The sequence below is a fragment of the Varanus komodoensis genome, unplaced genomic scaffold, assembly GCF_004798865.1.
Source record: "Varanus komodoensis strain SLA01 unplaced genomic scaffold, ASM479886v1 scaffold2, whole genome shotgun sequence".
In the NCBI taxonomy this organism is placed as follows: domain Eukaryota; kingdom Metazoa; phylum Chordata; class Lepidosauria; order Squamata; family Varanidae; genus Varanus; species Varanus komodoensis.
This window is the reverse complement of record NW_025335568.1, coordinates 23273285-23290974: the sequence shown is the minus strand read 5'-3', so window position 1 is coordinate 23290974 and position 17690 is coordinate 23273285. Positions and strand designations below refer to the sequence as shown.

Sequence of the window (17690 nt, the reverse complement as noted above, 5' to 3'; positions counted from 1 at the left end):
GTACCAAGTGGTCCTGACTATCCAAGAAAGAGAATGCCCTACAAGTCAAGTCCAAAGGATAATGTGTCTGTTGGTATCAAAGGTCACTGAGAGTTTCAGGAGAATCAGTATGTTCACACTAGCTTTCTCCACCTCTCTCTTTCTTTCTTTTCAAGGCGACTTTGTATTTAGATCTGTAAAACCACTGCATTGTTGACATTTTGCCCAGAGCTACATGGAAAGGAAATTTCAGCCTGTTAATTTGCACCTCAATCCGAATCAAACCAACAACATAAAATAGTCTTTACTTGTTTTAATTTGAATGATTTTGATTTTAGGAATGTATTTGAATGATTTGATTTTAGGAATGTATTTTGTTATCCCTTTATCTGATATGTTTGTTTAATGTTCCAGTTTTTGTGATGTTGAGCTGTAGTTCCCAAAAGTGGCACACCCACAGCTGAACACACAGTACTCCCCCCCCCCCCCTTTAATCTATTTGCCAAGGAATTGGTAACTGGCCAAACAGAACCTTGAAATCTGAGATGTCTATTAGTTAAATTTGCGAACCACCAACAGTTATCATTTGTGCTTTACAACTGTTCCAAAGAAGTAGATAGAAGAAGCAGCCATCAGCTAATGTGAAACTGTAGAGACAAGATATGTGAAAGTTTAGCACAGAACAGTAGATTTTATTGGGATCTTTCAGTTTTTTCCATCTTTACTTTTCTTACTTGCTTGCCATTGGAGTAAAATTGAGACAGGGAGACCTCCTCTAAACGTTTAGAATCCTCAATACCCATAGAAGTTCTTGCACTGATTTCAAAATATCTTTTAAAAATATTTGCTAGTAGTTAAAAATTACCCAAGAACAGAAATCGGAGGCTGGGGGAGGAGGGATTTGGCAATGAAAATATTCTTCATGGTGAAACTATTATCAGCGTTTATGTTTATTGCACTTGTGCTCTCTTACATTTTGGGACAAAAGGTAAGGTTGTCTTTTGAAAAAATTATTGGGGTGATAGAGGAACACACTTTTATGTATAATATTTAAGGGGTGTGCCTACGTGTGTTTTAATATACTTATGAAACAGTAAGTATTCAGGATAGGCAATACTTTGGGTCCTTTGGACCCATTTGAAAGTTTGAAAGGCTGCCATGAGTGCCACCACAAAATGACTGCAGTAGAAAGTCTGGCTAGTCACAAAGAGAAAGAAATTGGTCTTCCTAGGAATCGTCTGCCTGGTGGACACATATGGGGTACTTGTGATGAAGAGGTTCTAGCAGTAGTAATCAGAAGGCCTGGGGCCCTATCCTGTCCTTCCTACCTACTTGGAATTTGTGTGGTAGGGGGACAGATGAAGCTGTGGAAAAACACTGGAAAGTTGCAAGTGGACAATAATATCCTGAGACAAGGTAAAGCTGCAATAAAAGCTTCACCTGGAAACATTCTTAGGGAGCCTGTCAGCTCCAAACACAGAGGCTTGTGGGCATTCAGTGCAGTGTGGGAGAAGTGGTAGAGGCTATCTTTACCTCCCCTCTCTCTCATGCTGTGTTCTTGTTCATGCATTTTCAGTCAAATGCATTTTGGAAGGGGAGGGAGGAGGCCACGAAACACCCCCCTTTAACTTCTCTCTGAGGTTGGGAGCTGGAGTGATTCTTTCTAGGTGGATGCAGCAGGGGACAGTGGAGGGACCACAGAGTGCAGATTCCCATCTGGAAGGTCAGATCACTGTCTCCAGCCTCGGAACTAGGAATCCAAACCATATTGAAGGGCAACTGGAGCATTCACTTAGAGTGAAACATAGGAAACATTGATCTGTGTGGAAATTCTTGTGGTAAAATGTCTTCTTTAAACATATTTGCAGGTAGTTAAAAATTAACAAAGGCAAAGGTCAAAGGCAAAGGAATGCAAGGGAAATTATATGAAAAGAAAATCTCTTAATACACAGACAAATACTCTTCATCATGAAGCTATTATCAGTGCTTGGGCTTAATTTATGCTTATCCCTTATTTTGGCACAAAAGGTAAGGTTTCAGCTTAAATAAAATGTTTGTAAGTTTCTACACTTTATTTGTAGGATTCTTAAGCCTGTCCTCATTTTTTAAACATGTGTTTTTATCATAAATGTGAGCTGTAAAACCTCCCATTTTATCTGGTTTATGTCATGTGTTACTCCTTTTTCTAGCAACAGACATTCCTGATTGAAGAATGTTTAAAGCACAGCTATACTCAGAATTCCTGTGAGAAGGTTTTTTGCCTGCCATGGCAGAGGTGTGTGGGTGGTTCCTGTATGTGTAAGATACCCTACCAGTGCCCAAGAAATGGCACCTCAGTTTGTTCCACTGACAAGAAGACTTTCCAAAATTACTGCCAACTAAAGAGCTTAGAATGCCAAAGGAACAGGGGAAAATTTATGAATAGAGGAAACTGCAACCCTCAAGGTATTAACTTGTTACATCTCCTTTTCTGCTTCATCGGTTGTGAGAAGGAGCAAGGAAGGGTAGTTGGGGCATTAGCCTAGTTTGCCCAGAATGCTAACTCATGGTATGGGTTGTGTAATTCTGCATTGTTGTTCTGTGTGAATGCAGCTCTGCTAAGAAACCATGGTTTGTTAACTATGAGCAAACCAGAAAAAGAAAATGTGGATTCTTGGCATTTTTTCTCTCTCCCATAATACTAGAACTTGGGGTCATCCCATAAAGCTTACGGATGGGAGATTTAGGACAGATAAAGGGAAATGCTTCTTCAGATAACACACAGTTAAACTATGGAATTCACTGCTTCTGGAAGTAGTGATGATCACCAATGTGAATGGCTTTAAGAGGACAAGCCCATGATAGGGCAACCAGCTATGGATTAAATAAACTACACATCTGGATTACGTAGAAAGGAAACCAGAACAGTGTGGCATTAACTGTGCCTACCAGGAATTCTGGGTGCGTGCATCTACACTAGTACATCTCTCTGGAATTACAATCTGCTGTCCACGCACCTTTGTGGAGTACCCAGATGGCATTTTTCTTCATTCACACCATGATGTTGCTTTCAGAATAACTGTCCCATGTATTTTTAGACCTCTGATTTTGCCAGCATTGTGCTAAAACCCAGTGATACTATGAGCCTGTCTACTGTAGTCAGACCAGCTGTTATTTTCAGGGATCCTATGCCTGAGCAGGGAGATGTGCTAGATGGTTCATAAGCCCATCTGATACTTTCTGATTCCAACACTTGGTCATCGCCCATTTGGCCCATTTAATTGCTACCAGTTGACCCAAGCTATGGGAATAAACTTCTCTACAGTTTTTCTTCCACCTGTGAGGAAGCGTTGATTAGTATTTTTTCTCCTCTGCAATTATGGTTAAGCCCCCACCAGCTCTCCATAGCTACAGGGCCAATTAGAATTTAAGCATTAATAATCCCACAATCTAATCAACACAAAGCAATAATACATGGAGAACCTGCAAACAGGGACATTTCAATTACTATTAGGCAGGTTCCTTGTTGAACAGAACTTGTAATCAGTAGATATAATAAAAAGACCCTGGCCACAGGGAAGTGGGTATAATGCGAGATAAAAGAACATTGCATAAATGCGAGTTATGCAGCACATGTGTTGCTCTGGGCTATGCTGCATGGCCGCAAGCACATTCAGGGACTGCATCACCTATGTTTGGACAGCACCTGTTATGGCTCTTGGCTTTGACTTTTTGCAGGTTTAAATAGAAGCATACACAGCAGATCCTATCCAATGCCTAAGACATAATACAAATCAATAACAGGATGCCTACTCAGAGGTAACTCCCCCTGAGTTGAATGGGGCTTACTCCCAGGTAAATGGATATAGGATTGCAATCTAAACACACTAGGCCATCTGGGCTGAAATTCCGCTACTATGCAATTGTTCCATGTCTCCTGAGGTATCTGGGCTGCAGTGCATTTAGTATCATTAGCATATAACTGAAGTGATGTAAATGTCAGCAGAATTTGTTTTGTCTTCTAGACAGTTTCCATTTATCGTTGGCCTCTGGGAATACATCATCCGAAGGAATTGTTGAAGCTGAAATTAATCATGGGCAGAAGATCTTTTATTGTGGACGTGGATGGGGCATGAAAGAAGCAAACGTGGCCTGCAGAAATCTTGGTTTTCCAGAGTAAGAGGCTCTGGACAGAATGGAGAACCTGAAATCATAAGCCATGTGATATTTAAAGGAGGCTGCCAGAGTCTAGCAGCTTCCCTAACTTATTTCCGGGGTGCTGCCAGGATTGAGGGGAACATGGGCAAGATGCCCTGTGGAGGCCCCCGCTGCTTTGGCTCTTTGCTGACCAGCCCACGCTCCCATTGCCCTGGTCATTCACTCTCTCCCCACTACCTTTACAAGGCAGCAGGAAAGGCCCATGCAGTTCAGCTCCACTTTTCCATCCCTCCTCCTCCTCCACCCTCCACCACCAACTTCTTACAGAGGTAGACCAGTATGCTGGGCAGGTCAACAAACTGGGTAAAGAATTATTTTAGAAGATAGAAAATGAACTATTCCTACTACCCAGTTGTTCTCCCTCCCTGCTCACATCCATCACCTTCTCAGTTTCTGTCTATTTAACTAGGTGGTGGCTACAAATAGTTCAAATGCAGATTTGATCAATTACATGGGTGGTGGGAAGGCCAGTGTGAGATAAGGTCCTCCCTCCTGTGAAAACCTGGTGATTTGGTCTCTCCAGCTCATTTTTTGTTCTTTAAGAGTGTTTATGCAAGTTCTTTGGTACACTTTGTAGCCCAACTATCTCTGTATAAATACTGTAAAAGCCAGAAAAGAGCCTTGAACCGTTACTTTCCCAGCACTTGACCATCGTCGCCCCCTGGTCACTCAGCCTCCACACATTCTTGACCCCTCACTTACCATGTGGTGGCCGTGATGTGTATCTCATGAGACCCAGAGAAACTGTAGGCCAGTGAAGATGGTGGACGCTAGTGGAGCGTTGCTAGGAATTGCTAGTTTCTGCTAGTATTTTCTAGGAAAGATAATGGAAAACATCACCACTTGCTCTCACTGTCATTTGAGGACTCTCAGGGCTGTGAACCTCTGGTTCAGTGCCTTGTATCTTTCGGTCCCCGGTAGCTCAGGAATGCTGGGAGTTGTAGTCCAAAGTATCTGGAATGTACCAGGTTGGGGAAGACTGCTCCACATTGTTGTCAGCAGGACGGAATCAGTACCTGCAATTAATTATGGAAAGTCAGTCCTCAGAGCTGCTCTCTGTGATTCACTCTGCTCCCAGAATATAGCCTGGGGCATTTGTTCAAAAGAGCCCTTTCTCCTTGGTGGCGGGAGGGAGGAGTCAGATGTAGGGAAGATTGCTGGTGTTCAGGGCAGTGATAATGTACTGTGCGGTTTTGGGTTGCTTTGGACAGAGGGGCTGATTCCACAGAGCTGGTGGAACCAGATGGTGTTTCACGGACGCTGGAATGCCTGTCAGCGAATTGCAGGGGGACAGAGACCAGCCTGGCTGAATGTGCTGTAATTCGACTGGTCCCAAGGAATGAGAAGCTGGCTAAGGTGGTGTGCCACGAACACCACAGAGGTTCGTACACTGTGTGTCGTGTGTCTGCTTAATAACTCTGGGCTGAACATCTGGCTCTATAGTTGGGCAAGAGATAAGCTGCCTCCAGATAAGATCATCAGAGTCCCATGTCTTTGGGTCACTGTTGCTATTCACTGAAATCTAGAGTGAAAATATCCTGTGAAGACAATCTTGGGGAGTAATGACAGGATTAAGGGAAGCAAAGAGAAGCGAAAGGCCATACTGCAGTCGCACAGGTGATGCTCTGTTTGTAGAGGGTTGGCCGCCCAACCAACTTCTGCCTAAAATCCTGGAGAGCTTCTTCCAGTCAGTATCAACAGTGCTGGGCTGCCTGCTCCACTGGTCTGACTCATTGTAAGGCATCTTCCTTTCTATTCCTTTTTCTGTAGCACAGTGTTTTTACCAAAATATTGTTTTTCATCCTCACTGACAGTGTGCTCCCCTGGAGAATTCTTTTGTGTCAATGGAAAATGTATCCCTTCAGAGAAAACATGCAATGGGATCGATGACTGTGGAGACTTAAGTGATGAAGTCTGCTGCAGAGGTACACTAGGCTGGATCCTTCTTATTTGTACATTGGCTGGATTCAGACCCCACGACAAACCGTGTGGTTTTTTCTTTTTCGATCTGTCGTGGGATCTGAACCCATTTACTGTATTTCACCATGATGAGTTTGGTCTTTAGAAACCATGAAAAGAACCAACCATTTGTTCTGTGGTTTCTCCATGTGTTTTCTGAACCCAAGCTCATAGTGTCCATGCTCCTGGCATGCAACTACCAGAGTCTTCTAGAAAGAGTGGCAACTGCAGAAACCAGTCCAGTCATCCACCCTCTATATATGAACTAATGAAGAAGAAGCACATGATATAGGCAGGGGATGATGCATCTCAGGATTGGGTTTCAGGCACAGTGGCTAATGGAATATGTGCCAATAGTGGGAGGACCGAGCAGGAAGGATGTAAACCAGGATAATGTAGAAACTCCTTGATCAAGCAGATCATGATTTAAAAGACTGTGAACCATGGTAACTATGCCAGGTTGCTTGCTGTGTTGTGCTCAGTTCTATACTATTGAATGATTTTTAAAGATGCTTCAAACACTTTTGACTCTCAGACAAATGCTTATTTATAGAGGGTATCCTAATTGGTGTTCCATTAATTCAGGGAAGGAATCCTTCCCCTGGAGAGAAGACCATCAAATCTTTCAGAGTCCTTTTTCTTTAGTAAGAAAGGTGGAAAACTTCATTGACTCCCCACAATATCTATTCTGCTACCTCTTGTGCTGTTATGGAATGTCTCCCAGTCCTTTGGCACACATGGGGAAAGCATTCCAGGTGATACAGCAAGGAGAAATGGGCAAAAATCACACCCCCTTCCACTTGTGAGTGGTGGGAATCAAGATCAACAGTCAGTTTATGTTCCCTTGAGGAGGACATATGAAAAGATGTCATGTTTCTTGAAACACATCAGATATTAATTATCCATCTCAGCAGTCAATATTGCAAGGAGGTTATCATATGCAACTTAACACACACACATGCATGTAGACACATGCACAAAGTTGATATTCCCAATAAGAATATATAGAGTTTCCAGTTGCAATGCATAGATTGTTTTCCTTGAATGAGATATACTGAGTGTTTGGTATAATCTTGTCCTACTGATGCACTCTTGTTTTTTAAATCTCTTTCCAATAGCATGCAGGGCAGGCAGCTTCCACTGCAAGTCAGATGTGTGTATTCCCAAGGAGTACCTCTGTAACAACGAAATCGATTGCCTAACAGGAGAAGATGAAAGTCAGCAATTGTGTAAGCATAGGCTTTGTGGTTATCTATGGCTGGATTCAGGCAGTCATTTTCACCCTGTGAAAATGGATTTGGACATTTCAACCTTCTGGCTAACTAAAATTGGAATGGCTTCTGAGTCTAGCACACAATGGAAGTCTTCACACAACTTAGATTTCCACAAAGAGTATCATAACATAGTGCACCTGTCTTACAATCTGTGGAAGATATGCATGTTCTAATCTAACCATTGACAATTTGGGTTTGCAAGCCAGTTACAGACATAAAGTTTCCAACTGGCTTTTCATTCTTGTTAGAAATGCAAGGTGTACCATCCAAGTGGCTGTAGCAGTGGGGAAAAGATTTAGTACAGCTCAAGCAAAACATCAACGCACATTTCAGTGGGATGTGCAAAGGATATACCCCATGTGCTTTACTCCCTGAACAATTTTTAAAATCAAAACCTTAAGCCTTATAATGAAAGACGAAGAAGTTTTTCAAACCCAGTAATAGTAGTAATAGAAGCAATAGCCACAGCAGCACATCCCCATTCAATATGATGATGCAGAAATTCACAGCCTCTTATCTACCTCTAATTTGAAGTTCGAACCCATAACGAATCATTATTTTTCAAAGTTCTGTTAGTGTTAGTTTTAAATTATTCTTTTAGCTTCTCAGTAGTATAAGCAAGGAAATTTTCCTGCAATAAGAATACATATAGAGCAAGGCAAACTTGCTCACAATCCAGTGTCATTTGGTAGTTTTATGTGTCAACCATACTTACCTTATGAGTGATTTATTTTTATGCAAATGTGTGTTCATTTTACATAGGTGATAAAAAAGCAGAGGGAAATGCAAGAGGTAATATTCTATGTTTCTTTATTGCTCTCTTAGTTTTATCACTCATCTTTCAAAGTGATCGTCTTAAAAGTCTCCTGCTTAATAATGCCCTGCTGATTATTAAGGAGCCCAGATGATGGTGTACTCTTGACTTCCGAGGTTTCATTCCATCAAAGCTTCCTCAGCTTCTTGCTTGTTGGGCAGAAGGAATTTCAGAAGCATTATTTTCTTTTGAAAGGGTAAAGTCTCTTAGTGGGCCTCAGAGTTTTTCCTCTGTGCTGGGGGCCGGGAGAATCATCTAAGCATGGCTGAGTTGGCTCTTGTCATTAGCAGCAGATGTGTTATGCAGAAATTATGAAGGAAACAGCTTTTCTCCACATGGAAATATATGTCATCTACACCACTAAAGCCCAAGCTACAGGGACCAGAGTCTTGAATCTATAGTTTCAATTGCAAGAATTTAAATAAGCTGTAAACACTTGGGTTTTTTTTTTTTCACCGCAGAAAGAGCACAAGCTTCTGAGTCCATGGATGAAGGTAAATACACTGTATCATGGAGTAAATATGATGAGACCTGCTTAGATAGCTTCCAGGAACACAAAATGAGCCCAGTCCTGTGACTATTTATTTATTAAAAGCTTTTCTATCCTGTCCCCTACAAACATCTCATTTTAAAGTCTTCTTTGCGTACTGGGAATTGCTATCATTAAGTGTGCAGTAACTAACTAGATTGTAAAAATACACGTGTTGAAGGCCATTCTGCACTGCAAGCCCTTCATATGGAACAATTGCCTGAGTGCTGCCAGTGACTTTCACAATGCTGTTGTGTATTCTCTCTGATGACTCGTACACTAAATTGCCAGAACTTGTATGGGAACTTGTTTTTACCTGATAAACAGTATGTAAAGTCAATAATCATTGGACGAAAGGGTGCAACAGAAGCTCTGGATTTTTCTCAGTTTGCATTTAACATCCTAAGCATGCTTGAAGAGGATCTTGGGTTACCTGCCGCTCAGATACTCGGAAACTCACAGGCTTTCAAGATTCCTGTACCTTTCCAGGCTGAAGCCACAACGGCAGGAGGTTCAGAGGGCAACCTTTACCTCCCTTCTCCTGCAAACTCCTTCCTTTTTCCTAGATGGACTTTTCAGCCCATTTCATGACGATGCTTTGGGGGAAAGAGGAGAGGAAGCTAGAAGGAGCTCAGGATAAATCATAAGCTGACTTCTCTGCTTTTCTCCCCTTTCTGCCTAGAGGATCGCCACTTTTTTGCAAACAGTGCTGTTCCCTGCATGCTGGCTTTGAGATAGTAGGGGTCAGATCTCTTCCAAAGTCAAAAAGCTTCAAAAATCTCCAACTTCAAAAGGTTTCCCAAGCCATCCTAAAGTCCCTGGAATACTCACCCATGACCACGGGATTGTTTTCTTAACATTACTTCTTGCTTTTCCTTTTCAAAATCAGACATATATAAGAATAAAGCAATTTCTTTTAAAATGCTGAGTAGATTGCAAATGCACTGAAACTCCATTCCACTACAAATTAGGCAGGCAGCAACCCTTCTAGTTTTTGCACGCCTCCATGTTAGCATATGCTAATACATATGTTAGCATGCATCACCAGAAATGTACTCTTGTCCCCTGTATATTGACTTGATTTTGTAAATTGCTTTGAATTTCTTTATTATAAGTGACTCTTAAATACTGCTGAATAACAAATAAATATGATATTGCTTATCTATTTTATTAAAGAGAGAAAAAAGATCAAAATGTTATTACCCCAACTACACTGTGGTGTTGCAAATAGCAGAGTTTCTCGACGGAAGCGAATTGTAGGTGGAATTAATGCACAAATGGTAAGGTTACTGAAATTTATTGAAACAGCGGGGCTGTCTTTTCTGTATTTTGTAGTCAAGCAGTAACTGTGACAGTGGGTACAAGAGCTGAGTAAGGTGTGGTGAAATATGAAGATGCAGCAAGAAAGAAGGAAAGAAAAATAAAAAGTAAAGAAGAGAAAGGATTCTATTGGGTTGAGTGGCAGTTTGGTTTGGTTTGGTTTGGTTTTTTTACTGTTGCATTTTTAATAGTGCTTGCTATTTATTTATTTTTTTTACAATCATTTAAATTAAGTTTGTGTGCTAAGCTTGGTTCTGTTGTTAGAGACCTTGAGAAATGTTTTTGTTGACAAACATTGGGGTAGAAATCAACTAAATACATAAATAAGTAATTATATATACATAATATTGGGAGGTTACATTTATCATTGAAGGATGATTACCTAGTGACAGTGACACATGCATTGGTTACTTCCCGGTTGGATTTCTGTAACGTGCTCTATGTGGGGCTGCCCTTGAAGACAGTCCGGATACTTCAGATGGTGCAAAATAGAGCTGCCAGGTTGCTGATGGGAACTGGGCGTTACTCTCATATAATCCCAGTCCTCTACCAGCTTCACTGGCTTCCCATCGAAGTCCGGGCTCAATTCAAGGTGCTGGTTATTACCTACAAAGCCCTTAACGGCTTGGGACCTGGATACCTAAAGGGACGCCTTCTTCTGTATTTGGCCTCCCGCCCCCTGAGATCGGCAGCAGAGGCCCTCCTCTGGGAACCCTCCATGAAAGACATTAGGAGGCAAAGTACCCGGAGGAGGGCTTTCTCTGTGGTGGCGCCCCACCTATGGAATGCGCTCCCCAGAGAGGTCCGCCTGGCGCCGTTGTTATTTGTTTTTGGTGCCAGGCTAAGACCTTTTTATTTCAACAGTATTTTAATAACTTTTAACATCAGCTATATAGGTTTTAATCTGCAGCTAGGGTGGATCTGGATTTTATTTTTATTATGTTTTATTTTATTCTTCTAATTTATGTAAGCCATCCTGAGGCTATGCGATGGGACGGCATAGAAATACTCATATAAATAAATAAATAAAATGCAAACACAAGAAGAGATATTATCTTCCTTTTTAATCAGGGTGAATTTCCATGGCAAGTAGCAATCAGAGACCAAACAGGAAGAATCAACTGTGGTGGAGTTTATATTGGGGGCTGTTGGGTTTTGACTGCTGCACACTGTATTAGGTAAGTGGCTTGAGAGAGTTTTGAAGATGGTTTTGTCCAAGTTGCCCAGTGTGGTGTAGTGGTTAAGAGCATGGGACTGGGACTCAGACGATCCGGGTTCTAGTCCCCGCTCAGCCATGGAGCCAACTGGGTGACTTTGGGCCAGTCACAGACTCTCAGCCCAACCTACCCCACAGGGTTGTTGTTGTGGGGATAAGATAGAGGAGGAGAATAATGCAAGCTGCCTTGAGCCCTTTGTAGGAAAAAGGCAGGATATGAATCGATAAATGAAATGAAAATGAAATGAACAGTTTGCTGGTAGACTTCTCTTGCATCAAGAAGCGGAGCACAGTGGCCTTGTAGGGCCTTTAAATCTGCCTCAAAAACTTTCTTATAGGTGATGTGCAGTCTCTGTTATCTACATCCCAGAAAAGTTAGGATCCCAGTCACACAGTAGTGGTTGAGTTAAAAACTTTTCAACAATAGCAATAAAGCAGGATAGAAACAGAGTCCCTTGCAGCTTAAGAAAAACCTGTGTGAACAAATGTGTCTTCAAGAGAAATGCATGCAGAGAAGATCATAAAGGACTAGATCAGGGGTCGGCAACCCACGGCTCCAGAGCCACATGTGGCTCTTGAATGCCTCTGCTGCGGCTCCGTTGCTTCGCGGCCCATGCCAGCACAGCGCTTGGATAAATCGGAGAAAAGTTCTGAAGAAAACCAAACGTTTAATGATACTTGGGTAGATTCATTTGCGTTTACTGCTGACGAACTTATGGGGTTTGCTGTTTAATGCATGCAGCCCTTTAGCACTGACTTTGTTCAGGAAGCTGTTCTCCTATTCAAAATATATGAAAGGAGTCCTACTAGTTTATAATGTAAGATTAAAAATAACAGTTTTTAGTGACTGAACAAGAGCTGCAGCTAAATCATAATGAAGATAAACACAGCATTAAGGTAAAAAACAATATATGCAGTGTTATGTTCATGTTAGATGTCAAAAGGGTTTTGCGGCTCCTGGTGTTTTCTTTTTTGTGGGAAATGGGTCCAAATGGCTCTTTGAGTGTTAAAGGTTGCCAACCCCTGGTCTAGATTAACGTCTTTCTTGACTGACAGGTCAACAAAGTACATGGAATAGTGCAGGAACCTTTTGCTCTTGCATATTACTTTTGCTCATGCAGATAGATTTTAACATGTGAAAGTGTTTTTGAATGCTGATATAGCCATACAATGAATAAAGATGGGGGTAAATAGAGAACTATGAAAATTTGTGAGTCAGTAGCTCTGCCCAACAGTCTAGGAGAGATTTAGGAAAGCTGATCCAGAGCATAATAGTGCTGCGATGGCTACACCACCTTAAATATGCATGTGGGCAATCCTGTTTTCAAGCATTGCCATATATTAGAATCTACCTGAATGTGCAAAATGAATACATCACAGGCTTCTAGACTATTTGTTGTCCTATGTTGAATGGATTTTTGAGGTGGTAGACAGAAATGTATTATTGTCAGTGCTCTTCCATGCATAAGCTCTTCCCACCTAATTCATTTCAGAACACTCTGGGAATCATAGAGGGTTATTACTTTAACAATACATGTTCCTCTAGATATACTATACAACTAATGGATTTAGTAGGGAATTCATCATGAGTCAAAAAGTGCATTTTCGACTGTACTCTTTAAAACATGTTTCTTTTCCAGACAAAGCCATTTGAAGACATATAGAATATATACAGGACTGCTAAGTGCAGTCATTATGACTGGTCAAATCGATACATATCCTATAGATAAAATTATTATCCATGAAAACTATAATTCTGAAACAAGTGAAAATGGCATTGCTTTGCTGAAGATGGTAGAAAAGCGCATACATTTTGCCTGTTCTTCACCTGGTCTTGTCCCACTGTGCGTCCCCTGGTCAAAATACATGTTCAAAGATGGCCACCGGTGCCAAGTGGCTGGCTGGGGGTTGGATGAAGGTAATGAAAACTTACTAAGTGGTTTACTTTTTCATTCTCTGAATGACTATATTTCTCTTGAACTTTCCTCCACCAGGTCATTGAGCTTGGTAGTTTGCCAAGCTTCAGTTGAGCTCTTTATGATTTCTTTCTATTACTGTGGTTCTGCCTGAGGTGCTTAAGGCTTAATCTTATGCACACTCAGGCAGAAATAGGCCTAAAAGTGTGCCCATTTAGTTTTTCTGTCTAGTCTTGCAGAGGGTTGCATCCTTTAGAGCAGAGAAGTAGTCTTATCATACCATTCAGTCATACCATTTCTCCCCAGCAGCTGAACATCGGGTAACAGTGCACATAGGGGCCATGAGCATGCTTGCAAAGGAGTAGCGGTCCCAAGTGCTGGCGTCACAAGCCACGACTCATTAGCCGTGACTCGTCCAAGCTTTTGCATGGCCGATCAGTGGCTGCCAAGGATATGGTCTGGCTATGAGTTGTTTTTTCTGAACTAAAACCTCAGTTTTCAGGTTTGATCGCAATGTTGGCACTTTGTGATAAATAAGTGGGGTTTGGATTGCAGTTTGGGCACTCGGTCTCCAAAAGGTTCACCATCACTGGGTTAGGGTCAGAAAAACAAGATGTCCTGGTATGATTTTGATGGTTGGAATATGTTGAACTTTGCAGAAAAAGCTACTCAAGGAAGGCTTTTTCAAAATCACTCTCTTTTCAATGGTCTTTTACCCCTATAGTGGGGTTAGGGGATTGCACCCGGGTAGGGTTAGGAGAGTGGTGGCAAACCTATGGCACGCATGCCAGAGCCGGTATGCAGAGCCCTCTCTGTTGGCACGCGAGCCATGTCACCCAGCATTGCCCAGCAGCCGAGCATTGGATAACAGCGGACACAGGGGCCATGCACATGCTCGGAAAGGAGTAGTGCCGCCAGGTGATGACATCACGAGCCGCGACTCATTAGCCATGACTCGTCCGAGGTTTTCCATGGCCGTTCAGTGCGCTGCCATATATATATATATATATATATATATATTTGCTTGGACTAGCTGTGAGTTGTTCTTTCCTAAACTAAAACCTTGGTATTCAGATTTTATTGCAGTGTTGGCACTTTGTGAAAAATAAGTGAGTTTTGGGTTGCAGTTTGGGCTCTTGGTCTCTAAAAGTTCACCACCACTGTCCTATACATTCCCATGATTTGCTATCCCAAAGTTCACACATATTCCCAATTCCACTCTATACCACAGCACCATCTTGTGTTGGGTAATGGAATACATAGAACTATAGAGGAAGTCAGAGAAGGAAAAGCTTACCGAGTGGATGCACTCTTCCTCCTGCAAAGAAAATGGAAGCAGCAGCCTTGGTAAAGCACCGAGTTAAATGTCCTTTGTTGGCCAAAATCAACTGTCTCGTGCTCTGCAGGGGGTAGGGAAGAGCATGGAAACAACCTTCAACTCCATCCCCCTCCTGCCTTCCACAAGATGTCTGCAACCCCAGGTTTGGGGGCTTACAGGCATCTTGGAGTAAGACAGCACTGTAAAACACCACCCAGAGGAATGTATTCTAAATCAGTAATCCTGAAACCATGTACTTGGGAATAAGCACCAGTGAATATTCATAGGATTGTGGTTGAGATAGGAACCACCCCTTCTAACAGATGCCTTTTCTGCCTTAGCGGGAGGGGGCAGGGCTTTTAGCCGACCCCCAAGCTTGCTTTTGCGTGCTTTTGCAACTGCAAGAGTACTCTCCCACCCCTCAGAGAGATCGGACAAACCTCATCTAAATTTGGGGTTCCAATAGGCTGCCTTTGGGCCACAAAGTGCTCCCACTCAACGCCTCTTGTGCCCCCCTGCCTCTTTGCCCCATTTGATTTTCATTTATTTCATAAGGGTTTTTTTTTAAATCAACTTAGAAGCGGTGGGCTGCAAAGTCTAGTACCATCTTTATTTGGATCTGAAAGAATGGTCTTGTGTTTTAAAGCTCAGACTCCCACTTCTGCCTTAGAGTAAAGTACTTTAACAAATTATTTTCTGAGAAATATATATCTTTTTGACTGGCAATGCTTGCTATGCAAGGCATTTTATGAATGGGCACAGTCATCCATGCCCGTCATTTGGTCATTGCCCACAACATTCTCTCAAAATTCCTAATGCACCTGCCATTGAGAAAGCATGGGGACCCCTAACCAAGGTCAAGGGCAATCGTGTTACCTCAGTTTCCCATGCCATGAAATAAAGAAATGAACCTATGAGATCAGCTGCTTCATTGATAGCATTAGAAGTTGTTATAAATGGTTTTTAAAAGTTCGGCCTCTCCAATGTATTATTTTCCCCTTGTTAGCTCTCATCAGATAGAAAAACCATCAGATTATTCCAATTGCAATTGAAATAGGTTGAGTTTCATTCCAAATTAATTGTTAATTAATTGTCCTTAGGGCATCATGCAGTAAGCCTGAAGTGGGACAATTCCTGCAAGAAGATTCATTGTATGTGAACAATTGATAAATTATGTTTGGGGGTCTAAACAGATACATTCATTTCTTCTTTAGGTTCTAGAAGACAATTCAACCTCAAGTGGGGGTATGTTTCTTTGATGGGAAATTGTTCTGACATCTACAGAGAACGGTTTTTTGAAGGAATGGAATGTGCAGGTGAGAAGGAACTTCAAAACAGAAATACATGAGACAGTATCATTCATATTAAGATGATCCAACAAAAATTTTGAAATACATGGCAGTAAAAATGTTTAAGAGTGTAATCATGGGAGTCTGGCTACTCCTATGTCATTGGGGCACCTTATCCATTGCAGTTTTTATTCTGAGCTTTATGGGAACTATCCATGGTACTGAAATCTACCCTCAAAATGGGCTCCCCATAATGAAGCAAATATCTTTAACAAAATACTTTCAATTACTGCAAATTCTTCAATTAAATTGCAACCCACTCTATCATTATAGTTCTTAGGTTGATTTACCCCTCATTAATTTCTCATACAGATTCAAATCAAATTCCCTTTCAGTTATTTACCCCCATTCATCATAGCCCCCCAAATCACCTGAAGGTTTAAGCTGGGAAAAATATGCTATACTGTGGATGGCAGTCAGAAGAACTAATGGCCCTCCAAGCTTGCTCTAAAGGTATGTGTGGGTGTGAGCACAACCCCATCCAGGGCAGGTCAAGAGATTAGGTAAGTGATGTTAGGATTGGTGTCCTATCACTGGGAGCCCTGCATTATATGACAACATGCAGGAGGCCTTTCTTGGCTGTGGAATGTCTTTTCAGCATAGAGGCCTTGCTAGCACTGATGCCCATTTCATTTTGGTGCCCAGCTAAGACCTGGCCATTTATCCACTCTTTGGGCTTGTTTTGGCAGCAGCGCAGATCACCCAGCCTGAAGACTTTCTGAGATTCAGGGCAATCAAAGAGATCTGGTGCACTGCTCCTGTGTGCCTTTTCCATGCCCAGGGCTTCAGGTGGTTAGTTTTTGTAAAGAACAGACACAGCCCTTGATGCACCTTGTTTCAAAATGGGGAAGGAGACTTGAATGCAAAGTAGGGACACAGCCAATCTTCAGATTAAGTCTGAGTGCAGATCAGAGAACTTTGCTTTGAAATTCAACCGAACCAAATTCCTCTCCAGCCCTACCTGGGCTTTTCTACAAAATATGTTCATTAGTCAACATCAGTGACTGTTTTTACAACAGTTTAAAACTGGACTCACATTTACTTTAAGAGGGGAGGGAGGAGAAGGTACACTGCTTAGTACCAAAAGCAGCACATCTAAGAAATTTATTCTGTTCTTCTCCTTTCAGGTACTCATGATGGCTCTGTAGATGCCTGTCAAGGTGACTCAGGGGGACCCTTAATATGTTTTGACTCTAGAAACATTGGATATGTTTGGGGCATTGTAAGCAGAGAACGTTGTGGTAAACGAGGACACCCTAGTATTTACATAAAGGTGGCCAATTATTTTGACTGGATTGGCCATCATACTGGCTTCTCTGTGATTTCACGGCATAATGTGTGATTCTTGTGGTTTAAGTACATGGTTCTTGTTTTTTCTTGTCCTAGCAAAGCAAAATAAAAGTTGGCTAGAAGATTGAGCCCATCCCAATGGTTATTTAACCATTTTAAGCCCCACTGTTTTGATTTGATTTCAATATGCTTTTTAATTTTTTACTCATCTTTTCTATCAGTGGAAACACAAAGTGGTAAACAAGATTGATACGATAATGTATGGAGATCAAACTATTGCAAAAATAAATGGTTGAAGATATTAGCAGCACTTTCAATTGAATTCAGAAATGATTAGGTGGCTAACCTGAACGAAGTGGTATATCTTCTGCTATAATATCTAGGTACCAGACAAGAATCTGGATACCACTTTCTGAACCAGAGGCGATTTATAGAGTGCACTGCAATAATCCCAACTGGAAGTTATCAAGGCATGAATAATGGGGGCTAAGTGTGATTCTCCTAGATAGGGTCACACCTAGCAGAGTAG

At 41.7% G+C, this 17690-nt stretch overlaps 1 protein-coding gene across 2 annotated transcripts; it reads left to right on the top strand.

Moving 5' to 3' along the window:
• The first annotated feature begins 908 nt into the window (after positions 1-908).
• On the top strand, positions 909-17289 carry LOC123023111 (complement factor I-like). 2 transcript variants are annotated; one of them, XM_044429511.1, is made up of 14 exons: positions 909-967; positions 1848-2007; positions 2169-2424; positions 3984-4134; positions 5388-5557; positions 5991-6101; positions 7254-7364; positions 8172-8201; positions 8685-8717; positions 9929-10032; positions 11144-11250; positions 12929-13206; positions 15737-15838; positions 16999-17289. In XM_044429511.1, the coding sequence occupies exons 2-14, from the start codon at positions 1948-1950 to the stop codon at positions 17211-17213; spliced, it is 1728 nt and encodes a 575-aa protein (XP_044285446.1). In that variant the 5' UTR covers positions 909-967; positions 1848-1947; the 3' UTR covers positions 17214-17289. The 2 variants fall into 2 exon arrangements, with proteins under 2 accessions (XP_044285446.1, XP_044285445.1); XM_044429510.1 differs by lacking the exon at positions 909-967 and adding an exon at positions 1378-1395.
• The last annotated feature ends 401 nt before the right edge of the window (positions 17290-17690 follow it).

What these genes read in the sequence shown, in the direction of transcription:
- LOC123023111 (XM_044429511.1), top strand. Translation starts at nt 1,948, where the DNA reads ATGAAGCTATTATCAGTGCTTGGGCTTAATTTATGCTTATCCCTTATT. An exon ending in AGATGAAAGTCAGCAATTGT is followed by an intron (nt 7,365 to 8,171) that starts GTAAGCATAGGC and finishes CATTTTACATAG; the next exon opens with GTGATAAAAAAGCAGAGGGA. An exon ending in ACTGCTGCACACTGTATTAG is followed by an intron (nt 11,251 to 12,928) that starts GTAAGTGGCTTG and finishes TTTCTTTTCCAG; the next exon opens with ACAAAGCCATTTGAAGACAT.